General features: G+C 48.0%; 1 protein-coding gene across 4 annotated transcripts in view; it reads left to right on the top strand.

Moving 5' to 3' along the window:
• The window catches only part of RIF1 (replication timing regulatory factor 1), a 338,147-nt gene that overhangs the window by 82,917 nt on the left and 227,660 nt on the right, over nucleotides 1-27,570 (top strand). For all 4 annotated transcript variants that reach the window (XM_063933568.1, XM_063933565.1, XM_063933566.1 and 1 more), the window contains exons 12-15: nucleotides 8,857-9,030; nucleotides 9,122-9,232; nucleotides 14,895-14,957; nucleotides 15,118-15,218. In XM_063933568.1, the coding sequence (XP_063789638.1) occupies nucleotides 8,857-9,030; nucleotides 9,122-9,232; nucleotides 14,895-14,957; nucleotides 15,118-15,218 (449 nt within the window). The remainder of the gene's footprint in view (nucleotides 1-8,856; nucleotides 9,031-9,121; nucleotides 9,233-14,894; nucleotides 14,958-15,117; nucleotides 15,219-27,570) is intronic.

Here is a 27,570-nt window from a genome sequence, read left to right as displayed (position 1 = left end):
TATTGGACAAATGGTCCGGGTCACATCTGCAGATGCATCAGCGGATCACCCTGTCCCCCAGGGCCAGAGTATCTCTCCTGTGGTGGCTGAAAAGTGCTCACCATCTAGAGGGCCGCAGGTTTGGCATTCAGGACTGGATCCTGGTGACAACGGACGCGAGCCTCCGAGGTTGGGGAGCAGTCACACAGGGAAGAAATTTCCAAGGCCTTTGGTCAAGTCAAAAGACTTGTCTTCACATCAACATCCTGGAACGAAGGGCCATATACAACGCCCTACGTCAAGCGGAGATCTTACTTTGCGATCGACCAGTTCTGATCCAGTCAGACAATGTCACCGCAGTAGCTCATGTAAACCGCCAAGGCGGCACAAGGAGCAGGGTGGCGATGGCGGAAGCCACCAGAATTCTTCGCTGGGCGGAGAATCATGTAAGCTCTCTGTCAGCAGTGTTCATTCCGGGAGTGGACAACTGGGAAGCAGACTTTCTCAGCAGACACGACCTGCATCCGGGAGAGTGGGGACTTCATCAGGAAGTCTTCGCACGGATTGCAAGTCAGTGGGGACTGCCCCAAATAGACATGATGGCGTCCCGTCTCAACAAGAAGCTACAAAGGTATTGCGCCAGGTCAAGAGACCCTCAGGCGGTAGCTGTGAACGCCCTAGTGACACCGTGGGTGTTCCAGTCGGTCTATGTGTTTCCTCCTCTTCCCCTCATACCCAAGGTGTTGAGGATAATAAGAAAAAGAGGAGTGAGAACAATTCTCATTGTTCCGGATAGGCCACGAAGGACATGGTATCCGGATCTGCAAGAAATGCTCACAGAAGATCCGTGGCCTCTTCCTCTAAGGAAGGACCTGTTACAACAAGGTCCCTGTCTGTTCCAAGACTTACCGCGGCTGCGTTTGACGGCATGGCGGTTGAACGCCGGATCCTAGCGGAAAAAGGTATTCCGGAGGAGGTCATTCCTAATCTAATAAAGGCTAGGAAGGACGTGACGTCAAAACATTATCACCGAATATGGCGAAAATATGTTTCTTGGTGTGAGGCCAGGAATGCTCCTACAGAAGAATTCCATCTCTAGGCCGTTTTCTTCACTTCCTACAAACTGGAGTGAATTTGGGCCTAAAATTAGGCTCCATTAAAGTTCAGATTTCGGCCTTATCCATTTTCTTTCAAAAGGAATTGGCCTCTTTACCTGAAGTACAGACTTTTGTGAAGGGAGTACTGCATATTCAGCCTCCTTTTGTACCTCCGGTGGCGCCTTGGGACCTTAACGTGGTGTTAAGTTTCCTTAAGTCACATTGGTTTGAACCACTTAAAACAGTGGAGTTGAAATATCTCACTTGGAAGGTGGTCATGTTGTTAGCCTTGGCTTCAGCTAGGCGAGTTTTGGAATTGGCGGCTTTATCACATAAAAACCCCTATCTGGTTTTCCATATGGATAGAGCGGAATTGCGGACCCGTCCTCAATTCCTACCTAAGGTGGTCTCATCCTTTCATATGGACCAACCTATTGTCGTGCCTGTGGCTACACGTGTCTTGGAGGATTCCGAGTCCTTTGATGTGGTCAGGGCTTTGAAAATTTACGTGGCCAGAACGGCTAGGATCAGAAAAACAGAAGCACTGTTTGTCCTGTATGCAACCAACAAGGTTGGCGGCCCTGCTTCAAAGCAGACTATTGCTCGCTGGATCTGTAACACGATTCAGCAGGCGCATTCTACGGCAGGCTTGCCGTTACCAAAATCGGTTAAGGCCCATTCCACTAGGTAGGTGGGCTCGTCTAGGGCGGCTGCCCGAGGGGTCTCTGCACTACAGCTGTGCCGAGCTGCTACTCGGTCGGGGTCAAACACCTTTGCAAAGTTCTATAAGTTTGATACCCTGGCTGAGGAGGACCTCCTGTTTGCTCAATCGGTGCTGCAGAGTCATCCGCATTCTCCCGTCCGTTTGGGAGCTTTGCTATAATTCCCATGGTCCTTACGGAGTACCAGCATCCTCTAGGACGTTAGAGAAAATAAGATTTTAAACCTACCGGTAAATCTTGTTCTCGTAGTCCGTAGAGGATGCTGGGCGCCCGTCCCAAGTGTGAACTACTTCTGCAAGACTTGTACATAGTTATTGCTTACATAAGGGTTATGTTATAGTTTCATCGGTTTTGGACCGATGCTATGTTGGTTTTTCATACTGTTAACTAGATAGTATATCACAAGTTATACGGTGTGGCTGGTATGGATCTTGCCCTTGGATTAACTAAAATTCTTTCCTCGTACTGTCCGTCTCCTCTGGGCACAGTTTCTCTAACTGAGGTCTGGAGGAGGGGCATAGAGGGAGGAGCCAGTGCACACCCATACCTAAATTCTTTCTTAAAGTGCCCATGTCTCCTGCAGAGCTCCTCTATCCCCATGGTCCTTACGGAGTCCCTCAGCATCCTCTACGGACTACGAGAAAAAGATTTACCGGTAGGTTTAAAATCTTATTATTCAGTGCCTGTCCTGCTAAAGCTGTCCATATCCCAAGGGTACTCCAGTGCCCCCTATGGATTCAAAGAAAAGGGTTTACCTGGTAAGTACCAAAATCCTATTTTTACACCAGGAGGCGTCCCCTGAGGCAGGTGTGTCGGCTGCCACGGCATCGAATACGTCTGTCCCGGCTCGCCGTATTCTATGGTTGAGGTCATGGAAGGTGGAACCTGGACTCCAAAAGTCCTTGTAAGTATTCTCTTTTACTGGAGACATCCTCTTTTTGGGGAAGAACTAATTAAAAATTGGGTTTGTCTCGACGGCTACTATGTTTGCTTTTCTCTCAAATGCTAATCCTTCTGCACAGAGGGCAAAAGGTACTACTTTTACCTGCTTTCAGCCTCATGGGAAAGCGAAGGTCATATCTCGTGCTACCAAAAATCATTAAGCCCACGGCCTAATAATCCTGGGCAGTCCGTCAGCCTGCTTCTAAACATGACAAGCCTGCTGCATGATTGGACAGGCCTCCCCCTGGGGATGCATGGGTACGACAAGTTCTCTCACGGGTACGCAAATCACTGAAAGTTGCGAGTGTATCTAAGTTCTGTCTGGAAATACTGCGCTCAATTGTACTGGCCATGGAACCCAGAGATTATATGGTATCCCTGGTTATACAAGATGCTTACCTGCATATACTTATTGCAATATCGCATCAGCACTATTTGCTGTTGGCAACCTTCACTATCTGTTCCAGGCTCTGTCGTTTGGACTGGCCACGACTCCTCAGATCTTCACCAAGACTATGGCCGTGATGACTGCTCATCTCCGTCGCCAGGGAGTAAGGATCCTGCTGTATTTGGACGACTTGCTAATCCTGGCAAACTCCCACGGTGTCCTCCTCAGTCATCTATGACTGATGGTAAACTTCCTACAAGCCCATGGGTGGCTCATCAACTGGAATTACTCGCTGGTCCCTGCTCAGAGCATGGCCCCGCTCCTTGACTCCGGAGGTTCGTCTGTCACTGAGCTGGTGGCTATAGGGGCCGTCCCTTCTGGATCCCCAACTCTCCTCCTGATTAACATTCTGGAATTGCGGGCAGTGCTCAATGTGTTGACACTGGCCCTGCCTATGCTACAGAACAGGCCTGTTCAAGTACAATAAGACAATGCCACCACAGTGGCGTACATAAATAATCAAGGCGGCACTCGAAGCCGCATGGCAATGATGGAAGTGTCAAAAATCCTCCAATGGTCGAATGCCATCTACTAGCCTTATCGGCAGTGTTCATTCTGGGAGTCCTCAACTGGGAAACGGACGACATGCACGCTGGAGAGTGGAGTCTTCATCCAGAAGTCTTTCAACTCCTAGTGGACAAGTGGGGCCTACCAGATGTAGACCTGATGGCACCTCAACACAATCACAAGGTTCCGGTCTTCAGGACAAGGGATCCTCAAGCAGCGTTTGTGGACGCACTGGAAATTCCATGGAACTTTCGGCTGCTGTACGTGTTCCCTCCAGTGTCCCTTCTGCCCAGGGTAATATGTAAGTTCAAGCAAGAAGGAGGAATACTACTTCTAGTCGCTCCAGTGTGGCCCAGATGGCATTGGTTCTCAGACCTGCAGGGTCTCTTGATAGAGTCCTCTTCTACTTTCTCAATGCCCAGACCTCCTCGTTCAGGGCCCTTTGGTCTACCCGGACCTGGCCAGACTGGCTTTGATGGTGTGGCTCGTGAAGCATCTCTCCTGAAAGCAAAAGGGTTCTCTGAGGTGGTCATTCAAACTATGTTGAAAGCCCATAAACCAGCTTCGGCTCGGATTTATTACAGGGTCTAGAATTCTTACTTCACCAGGTGTGCAGCTAAGAATTATGATGCATATACTTTAAAACTTTCAGACTTTTGTCTTTTTTACAACAGGTCCTAGACTTGGGCCTTCGTCTGGCCTCCATCAAGGTTCATATCTCTGCCTTGTTGGTGTGGTTTCAGAGAAAAATTGCGTCTCTTCCTGACGTTCACACTTTCACTCAGGGTGTTCTACGGATTCAGCCTCCCTATGTCCCTCCTGTGGCTCCATAGGATCTGTCTGTTCTAAATGCCCTACAAGAGTCTCCATTTGAACCTCTTGAGTCTGTGGACCTTAAATGCCTTACGCTTAAGGTTGTGTTTCTGTTGGCTATTGCCTCTGCAAGGTGGATGTCTGACTTAAGTGCTCTGTCCTGTCGTTCACGCTTTCTGATTTTTCACAGTGACCTGACAGTTCTGCGAACTCGCCCTGGTTATTTGCCTAAGGTGGTGGTATCATCTCTTCATCTTAACCAGGAGATTGTGGTTCCTGCCTTCGTCTCTTCTGGTGTGTCCTCCAAAGAAAGATCTTTCGATGTGGTACGGGCTCTCCGTATTTATGTGGAAAGGACTGCTTCTGTCAGGAGGTCAGATTCCCTTTTTGTACTTTTTGGTTTTCCCAAACGTGGCTGGCCTGCGAATAAGCAAACCTTGACCCAGATGGATTAGAATGGTGATTGCTCAAGCCTATGTGCAGGCTGGGCTCCCAGCTCCTGCTGCTATCAAAGCCCATTCTACTCTCTGTTGGACCTTCTTGGGCGGCCCGCTGTGGCGCGTCCGCAGAACAATTGTGCAAGGCGGCTACATGGTCCTCTGTGAACACGTTCATCAGGTTCTATGCCTTTGATACTTCTGCCTCCCAGGATGCTTCCTTTGGATGCCGGGTTCTTGTGCCCGCTACAGTGCGTCCCCTCCAATGAGGAACTGTTTTAGGACATCCCCGATGTGGTTCCCTGTGGAACCAGTGTACTCCGCTGCAGAAAAGGAGATTTATGGTAGACTTACCATAGTTAAATCTTTCTGCGAGGTACACTGGTTTCCACAGGGCACCCACCCTGACGTACTTAGTTTCTTGGGTTTGTATGGCATTAGTTGCTAGTCCCTTCTCCTGTTGTAAGAACGTGGTTCTATGTGACTAACATCTACCGTCTCTTGCCTGCTACTGCATTGGACTGGTTTACAAAACTGAGCTCTAGTGCCTGGAGGCAGGGCAATGCATCCTGGGAATAGTCAAAGCTTTAGCCTGTTGTTGCCTCGGATCAAGATCCAACTCTACACTCCCGATGTCTCTCCCTGTGGAAACCAGTGTACCTCACAGAAAGATTTAACTATGGTAAGTTTACCACAAATCTCCTTTTCTGCCTGCCTTATCTCACTCTTTGAGAGTTGTCCTGTCATTGGTTACGTAGTTGGACGGTACTGTACTTTTTGCCACAGAGACAACCCCCCATTTATCCAGGCTTGGGACTAGCTATGAGATTCATGTGTGCTGTCAAGATTAGCCGACGGTGGAGCTTGCTGTGTCTTGTGCACAGCCTGGAGCTGACTGTAGAGCTTGCAGGTGTGGCATGCAGACCGGAACGGATGTCGCAGCTTGTGTGAGATGCATAGCCTGTAGCTGACGGAGCTTGCTGTGTGTGGCGCAGAGCCTTTGGGGTAAATTTACTAAGATGGGAGTTCTATTTAAGATGGGATGTTGCCCATAGCAACCAATCAGATTCTACTTCTCATTTATCTAGCATCTTCTAGAATATAATACCTGGAATCTGATTTCTTGCTATGGTAACATCCCATCTTAAATAGAACCCCGATCTTTGTAAATGTATTCCTGTTACTGATAGAATGATAGCAGGAGACCACACACACACACAGGAAATAGAACTGGAACAAATGCGCATACAACACACAGAGAGAGTAACTAGAAGTGGAACAAATGCGCAGGTACACTGCCAGGATCCAGGAAGCATGTCTATAGAGAGTAGTAGCTCTGACAATAAGTTCACTGCCATATCTGGTTTAAATAGGGTGCTCTTGTCCCAGATACTGTAGGGTGAGTGGACCAGGCAGTGGAACCAGGTTGGTAATTAGTTAGGTGACATCAGCCAAGATTGCAGCGCCCATACTCAGACCGCGCAGGAGATGATTCCAGGATGGATGCCAACCATCCAGCTGGTTGGCAAGCATGAAGCTCTGGGATTTCTCTGGCGGCCAGAAGGCGCACCACTGGTAGTGACCTGGCTCAGCTGGGTCAGTTAACAGGGCCTTGAACTCTGATGTGTGACATCCTCCTTCTTTGAGCTCATCTTGTCAATAATAAAGAGGCAACCGCTTTAAAAGGCTTCCTTTGAGCTTTCAACTAGGAAAGGCCTCTGTGGGTAGGAGGTCTCACTGCCCACGCATGTGTATGCCAGATATAGGCTGGTGGACAGATACCAGTAGTTCCATCTCTGAGAAAATGACCTCTTGGCAGAGCATGTAGAGAGACTACATTGGCAGGAGTGAGAGAGCCTACATACTGCCAACATCCAATGAGAGACTGGTCTATACTCATCAACCATAGAACAGTATCTGCAGATGCTTCAGCTTATTACACCGCCGACAGATGAACTCTCTAAGGCCACTCCATAACTCACTGGTGGATGATTGCACTATTGGACATTTTGGAGACGAGCACTTGTGCTGGTCTTTAGCTGACACACAGACATTAGGTGCAGGCTTCTTAGCAAGAGTATTGTGAGATCTGTGTGTAGATTGATAAATCGTCACAGGACAGGGAACCCTTCAGACTCTTGTTGATGAGGTGGGTAACATTGGTTTGCCCATTTTTGTGTTGTCTCCCATGAAACATGCAAGAAAAAAAGTCAGTGGTGGCTCTGACATCTAAACAACAAGATAGGTAGTCTGTTTCCTTCACATTGTGTATGAACTACCCAGGTGGACTAGGCAGCAAGTGGGTCTAGTAGGTTGTAGTCAGGTTTTCCCTGCGTACAACAGGATTGCGATGCATTAAATATGCAAGAGATAACATCTAGGCTGTTCACAATGTGATGGCAATTGGTGAAATATTGAAGGTATCACTTATTACAACCCTGTAAGAAAGGGAATATTTAGAACAGATGACAGAAGTTGATGGGACATTTGAATAATCTGAGAGCTAATTGGTTGAAAATAAAACCAATGCAAAATGTATTTTGGCAGTGAATTTGTACTTTTTCATTTTTAAAATGAGAATGGCAGATGAATTCATGTATGTGGCTGAGCAAATAGCGAGTCACTGGCTGTTTTCAGCTAGCATTAAAGTAATGTAACAGAAACCTGAAGGTATTTTGGCTGAATATTGGATATTTGGATACATGTGATGTACTGTGCTTAGAATCACTGCCTAATTTATTTTCTTAATACATTTTGTGCCTATCCTCTTGAAATAAAAAAATTACTTATGAATTTATTTTTTGGGTTTGTATTGTTTGAGGGCCAGACTACATGACCGTACAGTTACATGAAGACTTATGTCACCTCAAATCTATCGTATATTTACATCACCCCTCATTTGTATCTCAAATCTATCAGGGCTGACTAGATGGTCCAAGTTGTTCTTATCTGCTGTCCAGCTCTCCCTCCGCAGCAAGCAGTGGGACCTCTGTAGGCACAGCCTGTCTCTGTTCAGGGTATGGTCTAAGGGGATCAGTATGAAAAACTGGCGACAGCGGTATCCCGGCCCCTGCCACGCTGCTGGCACGGTGGCTCAATGCGCTCGCCACAGGTTATATTCTCCCTCTATGCATGTCATGTATTTCACCACTAGTCTGTATTCTGGCGTCTGCATTGTGACCTCCGGGGTGCTGACTAGCGGTGTTGTAACCGCTTCCCAGTCCAAGTGTTCCCGAAAACGGGACGTGGCTGCTCAGAGGGGGCGTGGTTTTATGACATGACCCACGTTTTTCACTCTAGGGGGCATGCCCAGCACTTATGGAAATGCTGTCCTGTCCTCAAGCTCTATCCACACTGCCCTCCATAAGATCTTCAGTCTGGCTACAAATTGCCCTCTGAAGCTTCATCTCTGCCAGAGGACAGTTTACAGTAAGAATCTGACAAATCTGTTTGCTTAGGAGGAGGAACAAGCTAGTTCTGTGAACATGGAGGGCCTAATAGCAGTGGTTCAATCTGTTCTACTTATTAAAGATTGTTGACCAACCTTATGCTCTAGTTCTCCCTTTTGAGTTACAAAAGTAAATGTTATCACAAGATATTTATCCTCCTTTCCTTTGCTTTTTCCTGTGGTTGGTAAAGAAAAAAGACAAGATTCCCCTTATGTATGTAAAAGGAAATGAGTTCATGCAAGTATAAATATTGTTCTAATGTGGTTTATTGGGTTCACAAAATGAACACGCTCTTACTGTTTTTGTATGGGTTCTCTCCCCCCCCCCCCCCCCCCCCCCTTCATTATTACTTCTGAGGGAATCCTTACACATTACTCTTGTGTTTCGCTCCACCTGAATGATGTTGCATATTGGCAGTTGGTAATGTTGTTTAATGCTTTCAAACTGTCTCCTATCATATAGGAACAATGCCCTTTGGCAGTCCAACAACCCCCAAAATAAACTTGAATTCTAGCCTTTTGGCATCAGTAGCTTTTCCATCAGTTCATCTTCTGGGTGTGGAGATGATGCTTCATTTCCTGCTTGGTCCTGAGGTTGTATCGTTTGCCAGTAAGCACAAACTTGTGCTTAGTTTAGGTATGTGTACTCTTTTTCTAATGTATTGGTGTATTTATAACATATTAGTGTGTTCAATATATGTGTCCTGACCGATTGTATTATCCCGCAGAGCCTCTCCAGCATCCTCTGATCTGCAGTTCATCATTTTTCTGTAAACATGCAAGCTCCTTGCTAAATGCCATGCAGGATGGTTTTATTATCATTGGAAAAGATGCCTCAGGTAAACTCTTTGTGGGGGGAAGGGGTCTTCCCTTCCCTGCACCTTTCCCTTCAGAATGCATAAGCAGTAACGGTTTAAGCTTCCTGGATTTTTAGTATTTTAAAGGTTTGTTTCTCTAACGTCCTAAGTGGATGCTGGGGACTCCGTAAGGACCATGGGGAATAGCGGCTCCGCAGGAGACTGGGCACATCTAAAGAAAGCTTTAGGACTATCTGGTGTGCACTGGCTCCTCCCCCTATGACCCTCCTCCAAGCCCCAGTTAGATTTCTGTGCCCGACGAGAAGGGTGCACACTAGGGGCTCTCCTGAGCTCTTTGTGAAAGTTTTAAGTTTAGGTTTATTATTTTCAGTGAGACCTGCTGGCAACAGGCTCACTGCATCGAGGGACTAAGGGGAGAAGAAACGAACTCACCTGCGTGCAGAGTGGATTGGGTTTCTTAGGCTACTGGACATTAGCTCCAGAGGGACGATCACAGGTTCAGCCTGGATGGATCCCGGAGCCGCGCCGCCGGCCCCCTTACAGAGCCAGAAGAGCGAAGAGGTCCGGAAAATCGGCGGCAGAAGACGATCCTGTCTTCAGATAAGGTAGCGCACAGCACCGCAGCTGTGCGCCATTGCTCTCAGCACACTTCACACTCCGGTCACTGAGGGTGCAGGGCGCTGGGGGGGCAGCGCCCTGAGACGCAATAAGTCGATAAAAACCTTATATGGCTAAAATAAATGCATCACATATAACTCCTGGGCTATATGGATGCATTTAACCCCTGCCAAAACATACAGAAAAACGGATGATAGGCTCCGCCCCTTTCTCGACGTCCTTATCTCCTCAGCACACTGGCGCCATTTTCCCTCACAGCTCAGTTGGAGGGAAGCTCCCTGGCTCTCCCCTGCAGTCACTACACTACAGAAAGGGGTTAAAAAAGAGAGGGGGGCACAAATTAGGCGCAGTATAAACAATACAGCAGCTATAAAGGGAAAAACACTTATATAAGGTTATCCCTGTATATATATAGCGCTCTGGTGTGTGCTGGCAAACTCTCCCTCTGTCTCCCCAAAGGGCTAGTGGGGTCCTGTCCTCTATCAGAGCATTCCCTGTGTGTGTGCTGTGTGTCGGTACGTTTGTGTCGACATGTATGAGGAGAAAAATGATGTGGAGACGGAGTAGAGTGTCTGTAATAGTGTTGTCACCCCCTAGGGGGTCGACACCTGAGTGGATGTACTGTTGAAATTGCGTGACAGTGTCAACTTTGTATTAAAGACAGTGGTTGACATGAGACAGCCGGCTACTCAGCTTGTGCATGTCCAGACGTCTCATACAGGGGCTCTAAAGCGCCCGTTACCTCAGATACAGACGCCGACACGGATACTGACTCCTGTGTCGACGGTGAAGAGACAACCGTGATTTCCAATAGGGCCACACATTGCATGATTGAGGCAATGGAAAATGTTTACACTTTTCTGGTAATATGAATACCACCAAAAAAAAGGGGTATTATGTTTGGTGAGGAAAAACTTCCTGTAGTTTTCCTGAATCTGAGATATAAAATGAGGTGTGTGATGATGCGTGGGTTTCCCCCCGATAACAATTGATAATTTCTAAAAAGTTATTGGCAGTATACCTTTTCCCGCCAGAGGTTAGGGTGCGTTGGGAAACACCCCCTAGGGGGGATAAGGCGCTCACACGCTTGTAAGAACAAGGGCTCTATCCTCTCCTGAGATGGCCGCCCTTAAGGATCCTGCTGATAGAAAGCAGGAGGGTATCCTAAAATGTATTTACACACATACTGGTGTTATACTGCGACCAGCAATCGCCTCAGCCTGGATGTGCAGTGCTGGTTGGCGTGGTCGGATTCCCTGACTGGAAATATTGATATCCTAGATAAGGACAGTATATTATTGCCTATAGAGCAATTAAAAGATGCATTTCTATATATGCATGATGCACAGCGGAATGTTTGCCGACTGGCATCAAGTATAAGTGCGTTGTCCAATTCTACCAGTAAAATGGTCAGGTGATGCGGATTCCAAACGGCATTTGGAAGTATTTCCTTACAAAAAAAAAGGGGATGTACCCCTGGTCGCCTCTCAAAATAAGACGCCGTATTATCAGGCGCAGTCCTGGTTGGCAAGCGGACAAAAGGGTTCCTCTTTTCTGCACGTGACAGAGGGAGAGGAAAATGGCTGCAGAGATTAGCCAGTTCCCAGGAACAGAAACCCTTTTCTGCCTCTGCAAAGCCCTCAGTATGTCGCTAGGGCTTTACAAGTTCAGGCACGGTGGGGGCCCGTTCTCAATGAATTTCAGTGCGCAGTGGGCTCACTCACAAGTAGACCCCTGGATCCTTCAGGTAATATTTTCAGGGGTACAAATTGGAATTCGAGACACATTCCCCTCGCCGTTTCCAAAAGTCTGTTTTACCGACGTCTCCCGCTGACAGGGAGGCAGTTTTGGAAGCCATTCACAAGCTGTATTCCCAGCAGATGATAATTAAGGTACCCCTCCTGCAACAGGGAACGGGGTATTATTCCACACTATTGTGGTACCGAAGCCAGACGGCTCGGTGAGACCGATTTTAAAATCTAAAATCTTTGAACACTTACATACAGAGGTTCAAATTCAAAATTGAGTCACTCAGAGCAGTGATTGCAAACCTGGAAGAAGGGGACTACATGAGGTCTCGGGACATCAAGGATGCTTACCTTCATGTCAAAATTTACCCTTCTCACCAAGGGTATCTCAGGTTATGGTACAGAACTGTCACTATCAGTTCAGACGCTGCCGTAGGGATGGGCCACGGCACCCCGGGTCTTTACTGAAGTAATGACCGAAATGATGATATTCCTTCGAAGGAAGGGAATTTTAGTTATCCTTTACTTGGACGATTCCCTGATAAGGGTAAGATCCAGGGAACAGCTGGAGATCGGTGTAGCACTATCTCAGGTAGTGTTGCGGCAGCACGATTGGATTCTCAATATTCCAAAATCGCAGCTGGTTCCGACGACTTGTCTTCTGTTCCTAGGGATGATCCTGGACACAGTCCAGAAAGAAGGTGTTTCTCCCGGAGGAGAAAACCAGGGAGTTATCCAAGCTAGTCAGGAACCTCCTAAAACCGAACCAAGAGTGCATCAATGCACAAGGGTTCTGGGTAAAATGGTGGCTTCCTACGAAGCAATCCCATTCGGCAGATTCCACGCAAGAACTTTCCAGTGGGACCTGCTGGACAAATGGTCCGGGTCGCATCTTCAGATGCATCAGCGGATAACCCTGTCACCAAGGACAAGGGTGTCCCTCCTGTGGTGGTTGCAGAGTGCTCATCTTCTAGAGGGCCGCAGATTCGGCATTCAGGACTGGGTCCTGGTGACCACGGATGCCAGCCTGCGAGGCTGGGGAGCAGTCACACAGGGAAGGAATATCCAGGGCTTATGGTCAAGCCTGGAGACATCACTTCACATAAATATCCTGAAGCTAAGGGCCATTTACAATGCTCTAAGCTTAACAAGACCTCTGCTTCAAGGTCAGCCGGTGTTGATCCAGTCGGACAACATCTCGGCAGTCACCCACGTAAACAGACAGGGTGGCACAAGAAGCAGGAGGGCAATGGCAGAAGCTGCAAGGATTCTTCGCTGGGCGGAAAATCATGTGATAGCACTGTCAGCAGTATTCATTCCGGGAGTGGACAACTGGGAAGCAGACTTCCTCAGCACGACCTCCACCCGGGAGAGTGGGGACTTCACCCAGAAGTCTTCCACATGATTATAAACCGTTGGGAAAAACTCGACAGGTATTGCGCCAGGTCAAGGGACCCTCAGGCAATAGCTGTAGACGCTCTGGTAACACCGTGGGTGTACCAGTCAGTGTATGTGTTCCCTCCTCTGCCTCTCATACCCAAGGTACTGAGATTGATAAGATGGAGAGGAGTAAGCACTATATTCGTGGCTCCGGATTGGCCAAAAAGGACTTGGTAACCGGAACTTCAAGAGATGCTCACGGAGGATCCGTGGCCTCTACCTCTAAGAAGGGACCTGCTCCAACAAGGACCCTGTCTGTTCCAAGACTTACCGCGGCTGCGTTTGACGGCATGGCGGTTGAACGCCGGATCCTGAAGGAAAAAGGCATTCCGGATGAAGTCATCCCTATCCTGATCAAAGCCAGGAAGGATGTAACCGCAAAACATTATCACCGCATTTGGCGAAAATATGTTGCGTGGTGCGAGGCCAGTAAGGCCCGACGGAGGAAATTCAACTGGGTCGATTCCTACATTTCCTGCAAACAGGAGTGTCTATGGGCCTAAAATTGGGGTCCATTAAGGTTCAAATTTCGGCCCTGTCAATTTTCTTCCAAAAAGAACTAGCTTCAGTCCCTGAAGTTCAGACGTTTGTAAAAAAGGTACTGCATATACAGCCTCCTTTTGTGCCTCCAGTGGCACTTTGGGATCTCAATGTAGTTTTTGGGTTCCAAAAGTCACATTGGTTTGAACCACTTAAATCTGTGGAGTTAAAATATCTCACATGGAAAGTGGTCATGCTGTTGGCCCTGGCCTGGGCCAGGCGCGTGTCAGAATTGGCGGCTTTATCCTGTAAAAGCCCTTATCTGATTTTCCATTCGGACAGGGCGGAATTGAGGACTCGTCCTCAGTTTCTCCCTAAGGTGGTTTCAGCGTTTCACCTGAACCAACCTATTGTGGTGCCTGCGGCTACTAGGGACTTGGAGGACTCCAAGTTGCTAGACGTTGTCAGGGCCCTGAAAATATGTTTCCAGGACGGCTGGAGTCAGAAAATCTGACTCGCTGTTTATCCTGTATGCACCCAACAAGCTGGGTGCTCCTGCTTCTAAGCAGACTATTGCTCGTTGGATTTGTAGTACAATTCAGCTTGCACATTCTGTGGCAGGCCTGCCACAGCCAAAAATCTGTAAATGCCCACTCCACAAGGAAGGTGGGCTCATCTTGGGCGGCTGCCCGAGGGGTATCGGCTTTACAACTTTGCCGAGCAGCTACTTGGTCAGGAGCAAATACGTTTGTAAAATTCTACAAAATTGATACCCTGGCTGAGGAGGACCTGGAGTTCTCTCAATTGGTGCTGCAGAGTCATCCGCACTCTCCCGCCCGTTTGGGAGCTTTGGTATAATCCCCATGGTCCTTACGGAGTCCCCAGCATCCACTTAGGACGTTAGAGAAAATAAGAATTTACTTACCGATAATTCTATTTCTCGTAGTCCGTAGTGGATGCTGGGCGCCCATCCCAAGTGCGGATTGTCTGCAATACTGGTACATAGTTATTGTTACCAAAAAATCGGGTTATTGCTGTAGTGAGCCATCTTTTCTAGAGGCTCCTCTGTTATCATGCTGTTAACTGGGTTCAGATCACAAGTTGTACAGTGTGATTGGTGTGGCTGGTATGAGTCTTACCCGGGATTCAAAATCCTTCCTTATTGTGTACGCTCGTCCGGGCACAGTATCCTAACTGAGGCTTGGAGGAGGGTCATAGGGGGAGGAGCCAGTGCACACCAGATAGTCCTAAAGCTTTCTTTAGATGTGCCCAGTCTCCTGCGGAGCCGCTATTCCCCATGGTCCTTACGGAGTCCCCAGCATCCACTACGGACTACGAGAAATAGAAATATCGGTAAGTAAATTCTTATTTTTCCACTTTCCCTTGTACATCTCCAGGTGCTGTGCTTCATACTGTATGGAAGGATATGATTGAGTTTGCCAAGGCAGCTATGGAGACCGGTAAGCATGTATAACGCCATTAAGGCCAATAGGGGTGTGCGTTCGGGGGGGGGGGGGGGGGGGGAGAATCTTGTTGCTTTGAGAATTTAGTCTATCAGACTGAAATCGTACTGTTTTGTTAGATGTTGGCGAAACATTTCAACATTCTTTTTGTCATTAGGTATCAAGAAGGAACGACAAGGTTCAGAATTACTGACTTACTTGCTGCAGACTTTGAAAAACATTATCACATCAGATGCTCTTCAAGTGGAGAAATGTGTGGTAAGTGCAGAGCAGTTCTTATCTGTGATACATTTTTTTTTTTCAAGGTTTTTATTTTTTCCTCCTGCAGGGTCCACAGGTTAAACAGTGGGATATGAGGTAGCGATAGCGGATTGGCACCAACGATCAAAGGTTTTGGCCTCCCAGAATGCAATGGGCCAGTCCCCTATATCCCTGCCTCCTGGCTCAGGCAATTCAGTTTTTTGTTTGGTGTGGCAGGAGCCGGTGGTCAGTGGGCTGCTGGTTTTTAGCAGCCATAAGCTTTTTAGTTTTATTTTTTATACTTTTACGGTTTTGAGCGATCTTTCTAAAAAGTGTCTTGTGCGTACTTTTTAGAAAGAGTCGCTCCAACAACTCCCCGCCGGGTTGCGACAACGTTTACCCACGTGTACACTGCTATTTCGACGGGCGTCTGTGTAGGTTGTACTAACAAGTCCTGGCTGTGGCTGGAGCACGGGGAGAAGGTAAGGCATCGTTTCCGCTTAGTAGGGGAAACACGAGACACAGCAGCACTGTTTTGGGATGGAGACTACCAAACAGACGCGAATGCTGCTGCCACCTCGGGTGTACCAGCGCTAGGCCTCAGGGATCATAGGCTCCAGGGGTAGTATGAGGCCGCGATCCCTAGGGTTGATGGCAGCAGCGGGGAGTTAGACGCTCCCCTGGTCGCTCCTCCCCCTGGTACTTGACCAATTTCCTCAGAGTTTCTCACAATTAACAGATTTCCCGCTTCCGTCTAAGACGCTGTGTATCTAAAAGGACCCAGTCGCAGCATGGGAGTTGCTGTGGTGCGTTGGTGTTCACTTGGGTGTCTGTGTTCACTGTAGGTTCACGGGGCGGTTGTGTACTCTAATAGCGTCTGGATCCACAAAGCGTTCACTAACGTATTGATCGATCCTGGAAGCGGAGTGAAGTTTCCCTGTAACCCACTCTCCTGAGCTCACTGTATCCCACTCTCCTGAGCTGGGTGATACAGCACTAAATCTCTATCTACCATTGAGTACAAATAGTTGGATAAGTGCCTGATGCATATGAGTCTGTAAACTATTGCTGCTGTTACTTTCGCTGTGCGACTGAATACGTTTAAAGTCCTATATAAGGTAATGCAGTAATGTTTCTCCTACATACTTGAAATGTGTTTAGTTGAATATGGGCTATTTTGCACATTATACTAATGTATAACGTGACTGATTGCTAGTGTGATTGCTGACTTAACTATTTTCTGTCGGTTACTGTGTGTTCCGATCCTCAATGCTGGAGCAAAACGGAGGGATCGCGTTGTATGTCACTTTAACAAGCTTTAAAGTGATTTCAGTCACAAATTGTGTAGCTAACACTGTACAGGTGTGTGATTTGTTTACCATGTCTAAGAGGCAAGGATACACTCAGCAGCACCAACACTCATTTCATGATTGTCTTGCAAAGCTGGGTTAACCTCTCAGGATCTGGTTCAAAATGGATTATGTGCAAACTATTTTAGTTTTCACCAAAGCCTCCTGAATAATCCAAGGCAGGCACAGGTTCAAATTGAACCCCCATGGGCTACGTTTGCACAGACCTTATCCAGTATAGCTGAGCGGCTAATGCCAGCTCCTATACCAGGGATAGGTTACCCGATTAACCCTTACATGCAACATTCCACTTGGGGTTTATCACATCCAGTACAGGAATCTGCAGCCTTGCAACAAAACAGGCTGAAAGGGTGATTATTACAATTTATAAGGCGACATAAGTGTTTTGCAGCGCCGTACAAAGGACCGCACAGGGAGACTAAACTTAACATTACAGTAAATAAATAACAAAAATAGAGTACAGGTAACAAAGAGCACCACAATTCTCAAAACATAATACAGCTTAGATGTAAGTAGCGAGTGAGTGATCAGTGTACTACTAGGAGCTGGTGGCCATAGATAGAGAGGAGCCTTTACTAGCAGGAGAAAGTGGGTAAAGATGGTCACTGAGTAGGAGAGGACTGTGAATGAAATGTGTCGGAGGATCTTAACAAGAGGAAAGAGGGCCCTGCTCTGAGGAGCTTACAACGATGGAAACAAAATCACAGACCTGAAACAACAACTTCAGTCTACACGTTTCAGATGGGGACTCGTCGGCAGAAGAGGACTCATAACACTCCGGTTCTGCATACAGAGATGAGGATGAAGGTCTTAGCTCAGTGGACATACCTGAACTAATTATTGCTATGAAAGCCATTCTATCCTTAGAGGATGCAGCAGAGCCTTTCTTATAATCTAAGGCACCTGTGTTTAAACGTCCCAAAACAGTTTGGACTGAATTTCCTGGATTAGAACAGCTGACGTAAATTATGCATGAGGCTTGGGTAACACCCAGTAAGAAGTTTAGAATTCCAAAGAAATAGAATTCCCATTATCCTCTTCCACCTGGGGACTGTTTAAAAAGGGAGGTGGCTCCCAAAGTACTGTAGATACGCATGTCTTTCGATTGGTGTGAAGCTACATTACCTCTGCCGTCAACATCATTAAATGATGTCACGGATAGGAAAATAGTTTTCTAAAGACCATTTTCTCTAGCATCCATAAGGGATATTGGGGGGGAAACTAGTATGATCGGGTATAGACAGGCATGTCATCCCAGCTCACTGCTAATGTGCAGAAAACTCAGCTACTGCAACATGCTGTTGCAGATTTAGCTGCTAGGGTGGGCGCACAGCTCTCTCTCTCTCTCATGCAGGTCCCCAGAAGCATGGCTTACCTGCTCTCTGATACAGATGATGTCCAGGATGATGGGGATGACACGGATGCAGTTAGTGGGGTTAACAATTCTACTTTGGCCATTGAACCCCTCATTTTGGCTATAAGATGCGTTGCAGCTCCCTCTAGAGCAGGCATGTCCAAACTGCGGCTCCAGCTGTTGTGAAACTACAGATCCCAGCATGCCCTGACCCAGTTTTGCTGTCAGAGAATGCAAAAGTTGTGTCATGGCATACTGGGATGTTTAGTTTCTCAACCGCTGGAGGGCTGCGGTTTGGACATGCCTGCTCTAGAGGATGCTTCTTTATAGCAGTCATTTTTCTTTGTACAAAACAAGCCCAATGTAACTTTCCCTGAATCTCCAGAGTTAGATGGCTTCAAACAGGCCTGGAAGAATCCAGATACATTTCAAGTGTCCAAAAAGTATTGGCGCACTTTCCCATTTGCTCCTCAAGGTAGAAAATTTTGGGAGAAACTCCCTGGGGTGGATGTCTGTCTCTCACCTGTCTAAAAAGGCGGTGCTACCCCAGGCTCCTTTACCATGAAGGATCCTGGGGATAGAAAAATAAACTACCCTAAAATCTATCTACACTGCAGCCAGCCTTTCCCAAAGACCGGTCTCTTGGGAGTTGCTGGATGATCATGCCATTCATTGTTGGGCCATACAAATTCAAGGGGGGCTTTCGTGATATATGCCCTTAGTTACCATGGTTACCCTCCTAAAACACATTCAGGACACTACTCGTGTCCTCTGTGATTCCCTCAAGGAGATGGGGAACATCAATGCTCAGACGTCAGCCATGGCGGTGTCTGCACGCAGGGCCTTGTGGTTACGTCAGTGGATTGCAGACGCAGAATCCAAGCGTAATGTGGAGTACCTCCCCTTTTCTGGGGAATGGCTTTTTGGGGTTAAGCTGGATGCCTGGATTTCAAAGGTTACTGCCGGAAAATCCCACGTTTCTCCATTCTGGGGTCCCGCCAGCGAGACGTTCCTATACGGGACAGTCTGTCCAGTCCTTTTGGTATCGCACATTTCGATCGAAGGCCAGAGGTGCCTCCAATGCGGCTAGAGGTACCAGAGGTAAGTCCAGAAAACATGCAAGTTCCAGTCCTCGGGAACAGTCCACCAGTTCTGCTTCCACTAAAGCTACAGCATGACTGTGCCAACCCACCCCGAAGGGATCTCGAAGTGGGAGCTCGACTGCGCCACTTCAGCCGGGTCAGGGAGCTCGTTTCTCAGGGCTACAAGCTGGAGTTCGTCAGTACTCACCCACAACAATTTTTCAAATCAAGCTTACCAGCTTTGGAGGAAATGCAAGTTACATTACGACAGGCTATCAAAAAATTAGTCCAATCCTACGTCCTTGTTCCAGTATTTCTACCGCAACGCGGCAAGGTGTTTTACTCAAACCTGTTTGGTGCTGAAGCCAGACTGTTCGGTCAGACCCATTCTGAATCTGAAAGCCTTAAATCCTTATTTAAAGGTGTTCAAGTTCAAGATGGAATCCCTGCGTGCAGTAATGGCTGGCCTGGAAGACCAGGAATGTATGGTCTCCTTGGGTATAAAGGACGCCTATCTCCACATTATGATTTGGTCTCATCAGGCGTACCTGCGGTTTGCACTGCTTGACGATCAGTTCCAGGCACTACCCTTTGGCCTGTCAACAGCACCAAGGGTATTCGCGGAGGTGATGCTTCAACTCCGGATCCAAGGGATAAATGTGGTGCCTTATCTAGATGATCTCCTAATAAAGGAAAGATCCAGGGAGCTTTTGTTGCTCCATATCGACCGCACCATCCGTTTTCTGTCCGACCATGGATGGATCCTCAACTTACAGAATTCCCACCTGGAGTCAACTCAGAGGCTCCTGTTCCTGGGGATGTTGCTGGATACTGTGGCAAAGAAGGTGTTTCTACCAGAGGACAAGGCGAGCACACTTCAGGAGATGGTCCGCATGGTGCTCCGACCTGCTCAAGTTTCCATCCATCTTTGCATCAGATTGTTGGGGAAGATGGTCGCCTTATACGAGGTGATCCCATATGGGAGGTTCCATGCCAGTACATTTCAGTTGGATCTCCTGAGCAAGTGGTCCGGATCACATCTCCAGATGCACCGGATAATTTGGCTTTCACCTCAGGCCAGGATTTCCCTCCTGTGGTGACTTCAGTTTTCCAATCTCCTGGAGGCCAGGACTTTTGGAATTCAGAATTGGACCCTCCTCACGACTGATGCGAGGATGGGCAGCTGTCACCCAAGGGGTGCGGTTCCAGGGCAGGTCGTCCTCCCACGAAAGCCTCCTTCCAATCAACATTCTGGAACTTCGGGCGATCTACAATGCTCTGCTTCATGCGTCTCCTCTGCTCAAGGATCACGCTATCCAGGTACAGTCTGACTTTTCCATGGCAGTGGTGTATATCAATCGACGAGGGGACAAAGCAGAACCTGCATGCGAGAGGTGTCAAAGATACTCCTCTGGGAGGAAAGGAACGCAAGAGCCATGTCAGCAATCTTCATTCCGGTTGTGGACAACTAGCAGGCGGACCTCCTGAGTAGTCACGATCTCCACTCGGGGGAGTGGGGACTCAACCATCTGGTGTTACAGCGGATTATTGACCAGTGGGGTTGCCCACAAATAGGCATGATGGCTTCTCGTCTCGACAAAAAACTCCCCTGGTATTGCTTGCGGACCAGGGATCCTTAGGCGTGGGCAGTGGATGCACTGGTATTGCCTTGGCAGTAACGGCTGGTCTACCTGTTTCCTCCGATCCCATTGCTCCCAAGAGTGCTAAAGCGAATCGGTAATCAAGGTGTCCAGGCAATTCTGATTGCCCCGGATTTGCCTCGGGGGACGGGGTACGTGGATCTTCTGGACATGTCTGTCGAAGACCCTTGGCCTCTACCACTAAGAAGCGATCTTCAACAAGGACCGTTCGTCTACCTGAATTTATGGCGACTTCGTTTGACGGCATGGAGGTTGAGCGGAACATCCTAGCTCACAACGGCCTTTCCAAAAAGGTTATTGCAACCATGGTCCAGGCCATGAAATCTGTGACGTCAATACACTTATCATATCTGGAGGAGAGATGTCTCTTGGTGAGAGGAACGCACGTTTCCGCCTACGTCTGGGTTCCATTAAGGTCCAGATTTCAGCGCTCTCCATTTCTCTTTCATCCACTAGGGGACACTGGAGTCCTATACAGTAGGGGTGTGAAGCCTTGAACCGGAGGTGTGGCACAATCTAAAATTAGCACTGTCTGCACAGCCGGCTCCTCCCCCTTCACATCCCTCCTCCCTCAGTTTGAAAAATTGTGCTGGAGGCACAGCACATGGAGCACTGAGCTCCTGACTAAAATCTAACGAAGTGTGCTGCGTCTACCTAATAAAAGGGAGACAAAGCCACATATCTATTGGAGAGACAAAGATCCCTATTGAAGGGACCTGCCTCTCTCCACAGGAGATCCTCCAGAGTCGTCCTAACAGTGAGTACTGGTGAAGGAAGAAATAGCTTAGACTAGGTTACTTCATGTAAAATTTTTTCTTCTTCTTTTCTTGGATTCCTTATTTCATATCACTGCTGCCTCCTTAATAAACTCCCTTCTTGCAGACTACAGCGGCGGGCGCGGGACAGAGTGCGGCGCGGGACTCAGCCCTTCCTCCCTGTGAGCAGAGAGCGACGGCAGAGAGGCGCGCTACACAGCAGACGCGCGCCGGCCAGCGCCAGCCGAAGCGGAGCACAGGCGCCGCTACGGGACTGTCCAGGCGCGCGCCGGCCTGCGGGTCCGGAGCGCGCCATATAGTAGAGGGGAAAGCACAAGCGCCGATAGCAACTCGGCGCGCGCCAGCCAGCGGGCAGCAGGAGGGGACCAAACGAACAAGGCAGCAAGTGCAAAATTAAAAACAAACTAGATGTAATAGAAATATATATGGGACAGACCATAGAACATTACACATTTACTGAGGGCCATATATAATAAGTATGGCGCCAGAATGTGATAAGGGATGGGTCCTCCCCCTCCCCCCAGTAAAGTAAATAGCAGAAGGTTACTTATTAAAGAATTAGCTCCCTCTGCTGGGGTAAAATATATTTACAGTATATGAGGATCTCCTGAAAAGTAATCAAACTTTACAATTTATATTTTCAAGGGACTTCTGTTTCAAAGATCCTGCAGAAAATTCACGTAAGCAAGCGAATACCAACTCTAACATCGCAGCTTTACAGTTGGGGTGTGAGGATTGCGAGTCGGCTGTTATATTTTTTTATTTTAGATTTTTTTTGTTTAATTAATTAAAGATATTGGCCTGCTCCTTTTTATATACGAAAAGGACAGGTAATTCCAGCCGGATCCAATACCTTCGCTTCCATCATCTCCCAGTCTGTCTCTTCCTAGTTTAAAGGGTGAAAGCGCGGCGGGTTACCCTGGTACAGGGTTTTCAAAACAACATGTCTAAGGCAACCAAGACCTCCAAGACCTGTTGTGTTTGTACGAAATGTAACAAGAAGAGCACGCGGGTTGGCAGCTTCGGGGTGTGCGACTGCTGCTTAGACAAGGACGCCCCACCTGGGAGCAGTGTTCTGGCTAAGGCATGGGAAGACAACCTTGCTAATAGAATCTCCATGGAGATGGCAGAATCTCGCAAGCAACAATCAGAATGGGCTGCGGGATTCTCCAAGACGATGGAGGAATTCCTAATCAGGTTAACGCCGCCCGCACACGCAGAAACAAGTGTGCGCAAGGCTGTTAAAAGAACTCTCCCTATGATACCAGAATCAGAAGAGGAAGAGGGTTTTCTTCTTGATACGGAGGAAGGTGAGTTAATTGAACCTAACCTAGACGCCGACTTTCCAGAAGAGGACTCTGCAATCTCAGGTCTAGACTCCTTAATTGACGCGGTAAAAGAGATCCTAAGCTTTAAAGACGAGGAAATACGTGAGCCGGAGGATTTCGATTTGTTCGAATCCCAGAAGCCGCGTTCAGCAGTGTTTCCCATTCCCAAATCCCTCCAATCTCAGATAGAGGAAGCTTGGAAACAGCCTGACAAACTGTTTCAATTTCCGAAATGGTTTCAGGTAACTTATCCCCTACCTAAGGGTGTAATGGACAAGTGGGAGACTCCGCCGGTAGTGGATGCTTCACTAGGAAGGTTGTCAAAAAAGACAATTTCTCTGACGTCCTAGTGGATGCTGGGAACTCCGTAAGGACCATGGGGAATAGACGGGCTCCGCAGGAGACTGGGCACTCTAAAAGAAAGATTAGGTACTATCTGGTGTGCACTGGCTCCTCCCTCTATGCCCCTCCTCCAGACCTCAGTTAGGATACAGTGCCCGGAAGAGCTGACACAATAAGGAAGGATTTTGAATCCCGGGTAAGACTCATACCAGCCACACCAATCACACCGTATAACTCGTGATACTATACCCAGTTAACAGTATGAAATATAACTGAGCCTCTCAACAGATGGCTCAACAATAACCCTTTAGTTAGGCAATAACTATATACAAGTATTGCAGACAATCCGCACTTGGGATGGGCGCCCAGCATCCACTACGGACTACGAGAAATAGATTTACCGGTGAGTAAAATCTTATTTTCTCTGACGTCCTAGTGGATGCTGGGAACTCCGTAAGGACCATGGGGATTATACCAAAGCTCCCAAACGGGCGGGAGAGTGCGGATGACTCTGCAGCACCGAATGAGAGAACTCAAGGTCCTCCTCAGCCAGGGTATCAAATTTGTAGAATTTAGCAAACGTGTTTGCCCCTGACCAAGTTGCAGCTCGGCAAAGTTGTAAAGCCGAGACCCCTCGGGCAGCCGCCCAAGATGAGCCCACTTTCCTCGTGGAATGGGCAGTTACTGATTTAGGATGCGGCAATCCAGCCGCAGAATGCTCCAGCTGAATTGTGCTACAAATTCAGCGAGCAATAGTCTGCTTAGAAGCAGGAGCACCTATTTTGTTGGGTGCCTACAGGATAAAAAACGAGTCCGTTTTCCTGACTCCAGCCGTCCTGGAAATATAAATTTTTAAGGCCCCGACTACGTCCAGTAACTTGGAATCTTCCAAGTCCCTAGTAGCCGCAGGCACTACAATAGGTTGGTTCAAGTGAAAAGCTGATACCACCTTAGGGAGAAACTGGTGACGAGTCCTCAATTCTGCCCTATCCATATGGAAAATCAGATAAGGGCTTTTACATGACAAAGCCGCCAATTCTGACACACGCCTGGCCGAAATCAAGGCCATGGTCCTTACGGAGTTCCCAGCATCCACTACGGACTACGAGAAATAGATTTACCGGTGAGTAAAATCTTATTTTTACCAATTCCTAACGTAACTACTCTAAAGGATGCGTCAGACCGTAAGGTTGACACTGCGTTAAAGTCAATTTTTGTGGCAGCTGGTGCAGCGCAGAGACCTGCGATCGTCTGTGCTTGTGTCAACAAGGCTATGGGTGCATGGTCCGGCCGTATTGTACAAGCTATTGAGGAGGAAAATAGCTTAGAAGAGATTACCCAACTGGCGGAACATATTCGGGAATCTGCATCGTACTTATGCCAAGCTTCTAAGGATATTAGCAGAATAGCATTGCGCATATCTGCATCGGCCATATCGGCTAGACGGATTTTATGGCTCAGAGAATGGCAGGGAGACTGAGACCAAAAAGGCAGTAGAATCCATCCCCTTTGGGGGGGAAATGCTGTTCGGACCAGAATTAGACAAGTGGATTTCGCAGGCTACAGCGGTGAAGTCCACTTTTCTGCCTACTCCTTATACGAGAACCACTCCACAGACTAGGAGAGGTTATTCGGGACCTGCGTTTACTTCATTTCGAGCCCGAGGAAGGGGTTTCGATACACACGCACGTGGAGGCAGAGGTAGAGGCCGCTCACAGGCAGCAACCAGAAAGCAGGATAAACCTACTTACAAGACCGTGGCATTACTGCCTCCCAGCTCACCTGGGGTCCGACTGGAAGGTTTTCAGGACATCTGGGCCAAGACCTCACCAGAACTTTGGGTGAACAGCTTAATCTCTCAGGGATACAAACTGGAATTTCAAGAAAGGCCTCAGTCAGTTTTTTACGACAGGACTGCCTCAGTGCCCTCACAAAGCAAGGGCACTACGGGCAGCAATTCAAAAGTTGCTACAGGCAGAGGTCATTATTCCGGTTCCCGCTTCTCAGAGAGGAAAGGGGTTCTATTCCAATCTTTGTCTTGCCAAAGCCAGACGGGACGGTCAGACCAATTCTCAATTTAAAAGTTTTCAACCAGTTCTTAAGGGTCTTCAAATTCAAGATGGAATCAATCCAATCGGTCATTGCAGGCCTAGAACAGGGCGAGTTCATGGTTTCCATGGACATAAAATATGCATATCTGCATATTCCAATCTGGACTCCTCAGGCTTACTTAAGGTTCGCACTGCTGGCGGATCACTACCAATTCCGGGCCTTGTCGTTCGGTCTATCATCAGCCCTAAGAATCTTCACAAAGATCATGGCAATCATGGTTGCAGGACTGAGACTGTCGGGGGTCACGATTATACCTTATCTGGACGATTTACTGATCAAAGCACCATTTCAAGATCGACTGCTCAGGGATGTTCAGACATCCCATCAATTTCTAATTCAACATGGATGGATTATCAATTTCCAAAAGTCCAACCTCATACCGACTCAACGGATTCAATTCCTCGGTCTCATCTTGGACACGGTACTATTACGTATGTTCCTGCCAGAGAACAAGGTCCAGGACCTACAGAGATTAGTGGCTCAAGTACTGAGGACGCAAACTGTTTCTCTGCACCTCTGTGTGCAACTTCTCGGGAAGATGGTGGCGTCGTTCGAAGCTCTCCAGTACGGCAGACTTCATTCCCGACCATTCCAAATAAACCTCATTGCTCAGGGAGCAGGCTCGCACTGGCTTCTCCATCGGAGAATCAGACTTCAACCTCAGGTACGAGTCTCCTTGATATGGTGGTCGTTACACAAGAACCTTGCAGCCGGCAAGAAATTCGGCATTTGGGATTGGAGGATTCTGACAACGGACGCCAGTCTCAGAGGTTGGGGAGCCGTCCTAGAGGACCATCAGTTTCAAGGACGGTGGACGTTACAGGAGAGCAGACTACCCATAAATATCCTCGAACTGAGAGCAGTTTACAATGCGCTTCGCTTGGCAGAAGACAGTCCTGAATCAACACATCAGGATTCAGTCGGACAATGTCACGACGACGGCTTACATAAACCGTCAAGGAGGGACAAAAAGCAGGATGGCGTTAAAGGAAGCCACAAAGATCTTGTTGTGGGCAGAAAGACGAAACATCATCCTCTCTGCAGTGTTCATTCCAGGTGTGGAAAACTGGGAAGCAGATTACCTAAGTCGCCAGGACATGCATCCGGGAGAGTGGTGCCTACATCCACGGATTTTCGACATGGTGGTGAGACGATGGGGTCGGCCTCAGGTGGACCTAATGGCGTCTCTGCAAAACCATCAGCTGCCCAGATATGTGGCAAGGACTCGAGATCCAGCAGCAGAAGGAGTGGACGCATTAACGCTTCCTTGGCGTTACAGGAGGGTTTACATATTTCCACCATTCCCACTCATACCCAGGGTTCTGAAAAGGGTGAAGCGGGAACGAGTGTGGGCGATTCTAATCGCACCAGATTGGCCCCGCAGGAGTTGGTGCACCGACCTGCGGGGGTTACTTGCGGAAGATCCTTGGAGGTTACCTCAGAGAGAGGACCTGCTATCTCAGGGACCTTTTCTACACCCCGACCTGAACAGGCTGCGTTTGACGGCGTGGCTATTGAAACCCGGATCTTAAACAGAGGGATTCCAAGAACGGCCATTCCTACAATGATTGCAGCAAGGAAGCCGGTCACAGCCAGGCAGTACTACAGGATTTGGAGACGGTACATGGCTTGGTGTCAGGAACGGGGATGGAATTCGACGAACTTCCACTTATCTCGATTGTTACTTTTCTTTCAGGCCGGTCTAGAGGGAGGACTCAGACTGGGCTCTCTGAAGGTTCAAATTTCGGCTCTCTCCATCCTTTTTCAACAGCGGCTAGCATCCTTGCCAGAGATTCGAACTTTTTTACAGGGGGTTCTGACGATTCAACCCCCTTTTCGTCCTCCCACATCACCATTGGACTTAAATTTGGTCTTAGAATATTTGAAGTCGCCGACGTTTGAGCCGTTGACAAGAACAGGCCTGAAATATCTCTCTTGGAAGGTCACGTTATTGCTTGCCTTGGCTTCAGCTAGGCGGGTTTCTGAGTTGGGAGCCTTATCCTGTAAGAGTCCTTTCTTAGTTTTTCATGAGGATAGGGCAGAACTCCGTACAAGAGCGGACTTCCTTCCAAAGGTAGTTTCAGGGTTTCATGTAAACCAGCCAATAGTGGTTTTATCTTTCCAGGGTCTCACAGATGAGGACGTGGCCTTGGATGTTGTCCGAGCCTTACGGGTGTACGTACAGGCTACGTCGTCCTTCAGAAAGTCGGACCATTTGTTTGTTCTTTATGATGGGCCAAAGAAGGGTTGGCCAGCTTCAAAGCAGTCTTTGGCTAGATGGATCAGACTTGCCATTCGGCAAGCTTATATTTCCTGTGGTAAACAGGTTCCAGTTCAGACGGGTG

Source organism: Pseudophryne corroboree, chromosome 7, assembly GCF_028390025.1.
Source record: "Pseudophryne corroboree isolate aPseCor3 chromosome 7, aPseCor3.hap2, whole genome shotgun sequence".
In the NCBI taxonomy this organism is placed as follows: Eukaryota; Metazoa; Chordata; class Amphibia; order Anura; family Myobatrachidae; genus Pseudophryne; species Pseudophryne corroboree.
The sequence above is the reverse complement of the archived record's forward strand: the minus strand, read 5'-3'. Positions and strand labels throughout refer to the sequence as shown.